This window comes from Sardina pilchardus (assembly GCF_963854185.1).
Source record: "Sardina pilchardus chromosome 3 unlocalized genomic scaffold, fSarPil1.1 SUPER_3_unloc_1, whole genome shotgun sequence".
In the NCBI taxonomy this organism is placed as follows: Eukaryota; Metazoa; Chordata; class Actinopteri; order Clupeiformes; family Clupeidae; genus Sardina; species Sardina pilchardus.
This window is the reverse complement of record NW_026910769.1, coordinates 30,001-40,000: the sequence shown is the minus strand read 5'-3', so window position 1 is coordinate 40,000 and position 10,000 is coordinate 30,001. Positions and strand designations below refer to the sequence as shown.

The 10,000-nt window shown below is 43.2% G+C and overlaps 1 protein-coding gene across 1 annotated transcript in view; it reads left to right on the top strand.

The window, feature by feature from the left end:
- Positions 1-2,500: 2,500 nt before the first annotated feature.
- Positions 2,501-10,000, top strand: part of LOC134073786 (retinol-binding protein 3-like) — a 10,127-nt gene continuing 2,627 nt past the window's right edge. The window contains exons 1-4 of the mRNA XM_062530356.1: positions 2,501-2,842; positions 3,902-4,780; positions 8,746-8,933; positions 9,238-9,380. Of these exons, the coding sequence (XP_062386340.1) occupies positions 2,501-2,842; positions 3,902-4,780; positions 8,746-8,933; positions 9,238-9,380 (1,552 nt within the window). The remainder of the gene's footprint in view (positions 2,843-3,901; positions 4,781-8,745; positions 8,934-9,237; positions 9,381-10,000) is intronic.

Here is a 10,000-nt window from a genome sequence, read left to right as displayed (position 1 = left end):
TGTGTGTGTGTGTGTGTGTGTGTGTGTGTGTAACCTGCAGCACTGTAGAAGCTGATTTGTATTGTATATTGTGTGTGTATGTGTGTGTGTGTGTGTGTGTGTGTGTGTGTGTGTGTGTGTGTTACCTGCAGCACTGTAGAAGCTGATTTGTATTGTATATTGTGTGTGTGTGTGTGTGTGTGTGTGTGTGTGTGTGTGTTACCTGCAGCACTGTAGAAGCTGATTTGTATTGTATATTGTGTGTGTGTGTGTGTGTGTGTGTGTGTGTGTGTGTGTGTGTGTTACCTGCAGCACTGTAGAAGCTGATTTGTATTGTATATTGTGTGTGTGTGTGTGTGTGTGTGTGTGTGTGTGTGTGTGTGTGTGTGTGTGTGTGTTACCTGCAGCACTGTAGAAGCTGATTTGTATTGCATATTGTGTGTGTGTGTGTGTAACTTGCAGCTCTGTGTGAGACACCATAGACCATAGAAGCTGATTTCTTATTCCACAAAATGTGATTCAAGTTGTAAATGAACTGATCTAAACTGAAGTGTATACTGTGTGAAATAAAGGTGTAATGTCATATGCTGATGTGGTGTGCTGCTTAAAGATCTAGATCTGGTACTTGTCACACAATATCAATTTAGTGAGATCTTTCCAGTCATTATAGTATACTAGATGGATGGATGGATGGATGGATGGATGACAGATAGACACTTTATTGATCCCCAAGGGGAAACTAGATGGATAGATAGCTACTTTATTGATCCCAAAGGGGAAAACTAGATAGATAGATAGATAGATAGATAGATAGCTACTTTATTACTAGATAGATAGATAGATAGATAGATAGATAGATAGATAGATAGATAGATACTTTATTGATCCCAAAGGGGAAATTCAAGACTGAAAATTCAATACTGCATCATTTGCTTTCCTTACTTCCTGCACACACTAATATAACTAGCATATTCCGCTAATATAACACACTAATATAACTAGCATATTCCGCTAATATAACTAGCATATTCCACTAATATAACTAGCATACTCCACTAATATCCACTAATGTACACACCAATATAACTAGCACTAATATAGCATATTCCACTAATGTAACTACCATATTCAACTAATGTACACACCAATATAACTAGCATATTCCACTAATATAACTAGCATACTCCACTAATATCCACTAATGTACACACCAATATAACTAGCACTAATATAGCATATTCCACTAATGTAACTACCATATTCAACTAATGTACACACCAATATAACTAGCATATTCCACTAATATAACTAGCAGATTCCACTAATATAACTCTAATAAAACTATCATATACTAATGTACACACCAATATAACGAGCAAATTCCACTAATATAACACACTAATAAAACTATCATATTCAACTAATGTACACACCAATATAATTAGCATATTCCACTAATATAACATATTCCACTAGTATAATGAGCATATTCCACTAATATTACACACCAATATAACTAGCATATTCCACTAATACATTAATAAAACTAACATTCCTCTAATATCAATAGCATATTCACTAATGTAACACACCAATATCACTAGCATATCCACTAATATAACACACCAATATCACTAGCATATTCACTAATATAACACACCAATATCACTAGCATATTCCACTAATGTACACACTGATGGAACTTGCTACAGGCTCACTGAAAAGTCTGAAAATGGCACATCCAGATTTTTTTTGGAAATAAGTCAGCGCCTGATTTTAAATTCATAATCTTTGCTCCAGCTAATCCCGAGGTCCTGCTTCATATTAAGTGTTTGATTAGCTATAGAAATTAAGGGGGAATTACACAATCTGTAATGCAGGATTGTTAGACCGCCCCATAATCCCTTTGGAATGTCTGTGCTGAGATTAGGTACAGTGAGACTCGGGGTGTGTGAGTGTGTGTGTATATATGTGTGTATATATGTATGTGTGTGTGTGTGTGTGTGTGTGTGTGTGTGTGTGTGCTGCACGGGGCCCGTGTGCAGTATGGTGTCTCACTCCAGATATGTCCAGCCTCCTGCCCCGTGCTGGGCCCACATTTCTGGAGATTAGCTATGGGGAGACGTGTGTGTGTGTGTGTGTGTGTGTGTGTGTGTGAATGCCTCATGCTGGGCCTACATTGTTAGCTTGTTATTGTCTTACTGATGCCCAGTGGCTAATGAGATTAGCGGCTTGTTAGGGGAAAATCCTCTTACGTGGGTGTGTGTGTGTGTCTGTGTGTGTGTGTGTGTGCACTCTTACGTGTGTGTGTGTGTGTGTGTGCACTCTTACGTGTGTGTGTGTGTGTGTGTGCACTCTTACGTGTGTGTTAACAGAAAGCGTACTGTTCACGCCGCTTCATTTCTCCTCGCCGCGCTCACGGGAACACACTCCACACGTCCAGCTCCCGCTCCGTCCGGCGAACACAAACCCTCTCCGCTGACCGCCGTCTCCGTCGCTCCGTTGCCGTGCCGACGCTGCCATGGCCCGCGCCCTGCTCGTCCTCCTGGCTCCGCTGCTGTTGCTAGGCGCTACTGCCCGCGCTGCCTTCCCCCCCACCCTCATCATGGACATGGCCAAGATCCTGCTGGACAACTACTGCTCGCCGGAGCGGCTACTCGGCATGGAGGAGGCCATCGCCGCGGCCTCCAGCAACACGGAGATCCTGAGCATCGAGGACCCGGCCGCGCTGTCCCACGTGCTGACGGAGGGCGTGCGGAGCACCATCGGCGACCCTCGCGTGGCCGTGTCCTACGAGCCCGGCTACAAGCCCCCCCCCGCCGCCGTGGCGACCCCCTCCCTCGCCGAGCTGCCCCCCGAGCAGGTGAAATGAATGATTTTATTTATTTGACATTCTCAGTTCTTTTTTTATTTATTTTTTTTATTTATCCTTTATTTAACCAGGGGGGTCATATTGAGACATATATAGTCTCTTTTTCAAATATTGAGACACATACAGTAGTCTCTTTTACAAATCTTCTTACATATAAAATAAAATACATGATTCAGTTATTTTAGTATACCATACCACATACTTAAAGGGATAGTTCGGATTTTAAGACACGAAGTTGTATGGGTTCCCTAGTCAGCAACGTAGTGCATCAGCACTGACTTACCCCCGACAGCGTCCTGTGAGCCGAGATCCAGCCGGTTTTTGATCGTTTTTGATGCCGGACTATTTTCTTCAGCAAGTTTCTGGGGTCACGAAAGTAAAGTGTTTTTCTTCTCAAAACCATACGCGTTCAACAGAGTGATATATTTGCACCACAAAAACGTTGTCCAGCTGTCAGTAGCGCGCAGTGATAGGAATCGCGAAAAATAAGTAAGTGATAACGAGGTTTGAATTTTTCCTGGACAACGTTTTTGTGGTGCAAATATATCACTCTGTTGAACGCATATGGTTTTGAGAAGAAAAACACTTTAGTTTCGTGACCCCAGAAACTTGCCGGACTACTTTCTTCAGCATCAAAAACGATCTAAAACCGGCTGGATCTCGGCTCACAGGACGCTGTCGGGGGTAAGTCAGTGCTGATGCACTACGTTGCTGACAGGGAACCCATACAACTTCGTGTCTTAAAATCCGAACTATCCCTTTAATCTAAAAAAAAACAGAGAGTCAGGATAACACAATAAAGCAAGAGTGTACCGTCACACCCGTGTGTTTGGAGTGTTGGAAAATGAACATTCTAAAGAATGTCTGGGTTCATTGAATTCAACATAGAATTTTAGAACGTTGAATTGTTGCGGAATGGAATCTTGTGTTAGAATGTTCAAAACCCACCCTTTTAAAGGTTAAAAGCTTATTTCCATTGTTATTTATTCATTATTTATTCATAATAATTTCATTATTATTCCAATATTAATTTGTGGTCCTTATTTCCAGGTGCTGGCGGTGCTGCAGGGCACGGTGAAGGTGGAGGTGATGGAGGGTAACCTCGGTTACCTCCGCATCCAGCACATCATCGGCGAGGAGACGGCGCAGCAGGTCGGGCCGTTGTTGATCGAGCACGTCTGGGACGTGATCCTGCCCACGGACGCCCTGGTGCTGGACCTGCGTTACACCTCGACGGGCGAGCTGTCCGGAATCCCGTACATCGTCTCCTACTTCACCGCCGCCGAGCCGCAGATCCACATCGACAGCGTGTACGACCGGCCGTCCGACGCCACCACCGAGCTCGTGTCCATGCCGACGCTCACGGGGCAGCGCTACGGCACGGTCAAGCCCCTCATCCTGCTGACCTCGTCCGGCACGCGCGGCATCGCGGAGGACGTCGCTTACGCGCTCAAGAGCCTCGGACGCGCCACGCTGGTCGGAGAGCGCACAGCGGGGGGGTCGGTCAAGGTGGACAAGATCAAAGTCGGGGAGACGGACTTCTACGTGACGGTTCCGGTGGCCAAGTCCGTCTCCCCCGTCACGGGCGAGACCTGGGAGGTGGTCGGCGTGGCGCCCGACGTGGAAGTGATGTCCGAGGACGCTCTCGACGTCGCGTTGCGTATCGTCCACTTACGCGGTCAGGTGCCCGCGCTCCTGACCGCCGCCGCCGATCTCGTCGCCGATAACTACGCGTTCGAGAGCGTCGGGGCCGATGTGGCCGAGAAGCTGCGAGCGCTGGCCGCCGCGACGAGCGGCGCGGACGACTACGGAATGGTCAACTCCCTCGAGGAGCTGCAGGCGAAGCTCACGGACGACCTCGTCAAGCTGTCCGGAGACAAAGGCCTCAAGACCACCACCGGAGCCATGAGTGCGCCGCCGCCACAGAACGTGAGCAGCGCACACACACACACACACACACACATATACACTCATACACACACACACATATACACACACACAAATATACACTCACACACACTCACACACACTCACACACGCACACACACACACACACATATACACTCATACACACACACACATATACACACACACAAATATACACTCACACACACACTCACACACATATACTGTACACTCACACTCACACACTCACACACACACACACACACACACACACCGCACACACACACTCACACAAACACACACACACACACACACACACACTCATACACACACAAATATACACACACACACACACACACCCACACTCAGTCTGGCCTTACTATGAGGCCATCTAAAGGTCATCCTGTATGTGGATTTAAAAAGAGAAGTGTTTCTTACACATTATTGAGAAATTATTTAGTTGTAATACACTCTGCCTATTCCAAAGAGAGAGTAGAATGTCGATAGCCTTCACCTCCTCCATGTCTCCTGGTCAGTGACACTTCCGTGTTTACATCTAGACATCATTCTGAAGGAAGCATGTTTAATATGTTGTAATAGCATCACGTGATTGGCTAGTGAGAGCATTTTCATGCACTGTAATTCCTTGGAATTGCTTTTCTAGTTATGTTGTGATAGCGTGTTTATTAGGTTATGTTGAAGCGTGTTTATTATGTTGTGATAGCGTGTTTATTATGTTGTGATAGCGTGTTTATTATGTTGTGAAAGCGTGTTTATTAAGTTATGTTGTGATAGCTTGTTTAAGTTATGTTGTGATAGCGTGTTTATTAAGTTATGTTGTGATAGCGTGTTTATTATGTTGTGATAGCGTGTTTATTATGTTGTGTTGAAGCGTGTTTACTATGTTGTGATAGCGTGTTTATTAAGTTATGACGAAGCGCGTTTATCAAGTTATGTTGTGATAGCGTGTTTATTAAGTTATGTTGAAGCGTGTTTATTAAAGGGATATTCCGCCATTTTTGGAAATACGCTCATTTTCCACCTCCCCTCGAGCAAAACAATCGATATTTACCTTGTTCCCGTTCATCCAGCCATTCTCTGAGTCTGGCGATACAACTTTTAGCTTCAGCCTAGCATAGATCATTGAATCGGATTAGACCATTAGCTTCTCGCACTGACATGGAACTACACTCTCATCTGGCGTAATAATCAAGGCAACTTGCAGCTACTGGCACTACTACTGCTTGTTGTCTATGGGGACTATTTTCAGATGCTGCGTACGATATCACTGCGCCTATGGTACGTTTGCAAGTTGCCTTGATTATTACGCCAGATGAGAGTGTAGTTCCATGTCAAATCAGCCTAGAAAAACGCCAGGTTTCATTTTCAGTTGGTCTTATTGCACTTTCTAACTTGAGAGGAGACACGTTTTAAATGGGAAAATTACCAGAAATCTTAGTCACTTTTAAACATGAAGCTAGCAGGCGAGAAGCTAATGGTCTAATCCGATTCAATGATCTATGCTAGGCTGAAGCTAAAAGTTGTATCGCCAGACTCACAGAATGGCTGGATGAACGGGAACAAGGTAAATATCGATTGTTTTGCTCGAAGGGAGGTGGAAAATGAGCGTATTTCCAAAAATGGCGGAATATCCCTTTAAGTTATGTTCAAGCGCGTTTATTAAGTTATGTTGTGATAGCGTGTTTATTAAGTTATGTTGAAGTGCGTTTATTAAGTTATGTTGTGATGGCGTGTTTATTAAGTTATGTTGAAGCGCGTTTATTAAGTTATGTTGTGATAGCGTGTTTATTAAGTTATGATTAGGGCTGGGCAACGATTCAAATTTTGTATCGCGATTAATCGCATGATTCCCCTGATTTATCATGATTAATCACATTATTATACGCAAAACTCAATAATGAATTCCAGAGGAGTGTATAGCCCATTTTTTATTTTAAATGTGCTGCCATATGGATGAAAGTGCATTTGTTCTGAAAACATTTAATATCAGTATTTTGTTCATACAGTAGCAGTTAAATAAATGATTTAGTGTAAATCTCAACTTAAACAATGCAATCAAACGTAATACAAATTTAAAGCTTATTGTACACACACTTTTTTGGTAAAGCCTTTAACAGTGTGTGTAGTCAGATCTTTCTATAATACTTGTTGTAATAAGCCTAGCCTAGGCTACATATTTTTTATTTATGCCTATAGATCTAACATAACAAATGAGTTGTTGTTTGTGTAACCCAGACATCAGCAACTTTCATTTTATATGACCAATCACTTCTCGTGGCTGCTCAAGTTTTTTCAAGTTTGCAGTGATTACAAATAACTTTGCTAATGTCAATTGCGCCGTCTGAAAGAACTTTAAAATGAACATGACCATGTGAAAGCCTACCCTGCTCCAAGTTTGTTGGTATTTATCTGCCAATATTGTTTTCCTTTCCCGGTTAGTGTGGCATCAGTCGGCAACATACTTTTACCAGCCTGTGAGCAACAGACTTTTACAGTATAAAATAAATAATAAAAACTATGTTAATACGTAAATATAAAGTAATTATCAGCGTTTATTGATTGATGAGTTAACACAATTATAACACGTTAACTTGCCCAGGCCTAGTTATGATGAAGCGTGTTTATTTAGTTACGTTGAAGCGTGTTTATTAAGTTATGATGAAGCGTGTTTATTAAGTTATATTGTGATAGCGTGTTTATTAAGTTTTATTCCACTGCTCGGTTGAGTTCCCCATTGTCCTGCGTTCTATAAGGGTGTGCATATACGCACGGCTATGAAGTAGTTCCATTGTTTTTGACCGTATCACACTTGAATATTAATTCGGCAAACTCGTTGTGAAGTTTGAATGCACCATCACGTTACATAGAAGCTGTAAAATACAGACGTTCAGATCATAGTAACGTGTAGCATATGACAAAGGTGTCATTTAGCTAGTTAGGTGGCAGTAGGCTAAGAAAAATAGCAATCTTTCAAAGTTAACGTTAATCAGAATCCTGGGATGTGCCAGCTTGACAACGGGAGATTAGAACTAACGACTGGCTTTTGCCCATAGCAACCATCCATTTAGAACTAGTAACCGCAGTTTGAGAAATTAGTTGAAATGTGTCTGGGAAAAGTAGTTCTACAAACAATACCGTTCTAGCGATTAAAACAATTAAATTAGCACCGGAAACGAACACAACGCAAGTGGCAACAGTGGAATAAGCGGGATAATGGACTTCACGCCGTGAGGTTGTTCAAAGTTAATGCACTTTTCTAGACGGAACGTCCCTCCGCTTCGCGTCGGGCCATATCACCGTCTAGAACGTGCATTAACTTTGAATAACCGCACGGCGTGTCGTCCATTATCCCGTACATGTTGAAGCGTGTTTATTAAGTTATGTTGAAGCGTGTTTATTAAGTTATATTGTGATAGCGTGTTTATCAAGTTATATTGTGATAGCGTGTTTATATGGTTACGTTGAAGCGTGTTTATTAAGTAATGATGAAGCGTGTTTATTAAGTTATGTTGAAGTGTGTTTATTAAGTTATATTGTGACAGCGTGTTTATTAAGTTATGTTGAAGCGTGTTTATTAAGTTATATTGTGATAGCGTGTTTATTAAGTTATGTTGAAGCGTGTTTATTAAGTTATATTGTGATCACGTGTTTATTAAGTTATATTGTGATAGCGTGTTAAGTTATGTTGAAGCGTGTTTATTAAGTTATATTGTGATAGCGTGTTTATTAAGTTATATTGTGATAGCGTGTTAAGTTATGTTGAGGCGTGTTTATTAAGTTATATTGTGATAGCGTGTTTATTAAGTTATATTGTGATCACGTGTTTATTAAGTTATATTGTGATAGCGTGTTAAGTTATGTTGAGGCGCGTTTATTAAGTTATATTGTGATAGCGTGTTAAGTTATGTTGAGGCGCGTTTATTAAGTTATATTGTGATAGCGTGTCTCTTCTTCTCTCTGGTCTCCAGTATCCTCCCGAGGTGATCATCCAGCTCATCAAGGTCTCCTTCCACACGGACGTCTTTGAGAACAACGTGGGCTACCTGCGCTTCGACATGTTCGGAGACTTTGAGCAGGTGAAGGAGATCGCCCAGGTGATCGTGGAGCATGTGTGGAACAAGGTGGTGGACACTGATGCTATGATCGTGGACCTCAGGTGACCACACACACACACACACACACACACACACACACACACACACACACACACACACACACACACACACACACACACACACACACACACACACACACACACCTTAAAACTTAAAATGATTGCATGTTGTATTGATTATTTTGGTGATTATCATATTGATTACTAAGTATCGATTAACATGGTGATTGCTGATTATCGTGGTGATTGCTGATTATCGTGTTTATCACTGAAAGCTTGTGTCCTTCTGTAACCCAATACTCTGTGTGTGTGTGTGTGTGTGTGTGTGTGTGTGTGTGTGTGACAGAAACAACGTGGGTGGCCCCACTACCTCCATCTCAGGCTTCTGCTCGTACTTCTTCGACGCGGATAAGGAGATCGTGCTGGACAAACTGTACGACAGACCCACCGGCGTCACACGCGAGCTGGTCACCCTGCCCACACTCACAGGTACCGCCCCCTTCTCCTCTCCTCCATCCTCCTCTTCCCCCTCTCCTCTCCTCCATCCTCCTCTTTCCCCTCTCCTCTCCTCTCCTCTCCATCCTCCTCTTCCCCCTCTCCTCCATCCTCCTCTTTCCCCTCTCCTCTCCTCTCCTCTCCTCTCCATCCTTCTCTTCCCCCTCTCCTCCTAGTGTCCTCTATCCTCCACTCCTCTCCTCCTCCATCCTCTCCTCTATCCTCCACTCCTCTCCTCTTCCCCCTCTCCTCTATCCTCCACTCCTCTCCTCATCCATCCTCTCTTCCCCACCCTTCTTAGTGTCCTCTATTCTCCACTCTATCCTTCTCTTCCCCCTCTCCTCTCCTCCATCCTCCTCTCCTCCATCCTCTCCTCTATCCTCCACTCCTCTCCTCCATCCTCTCCTCTATCATTCTCTCCTCTCCTCCTCCATCCTCTCCTCTATCATTCTCTCCTCTCCTCCTCCATCCTCTCCTCTATCATTCTCTGTCCTCTGAGAGCAAAATACCCTTCTGTGGTGAAGAATGAAGTTAAAGTGTTGTTGTCCAGGGAAAAGATGACATACAGTACAGTGCAGTATACAGTATACAGTACACAGAGAGATTAAAGCAGT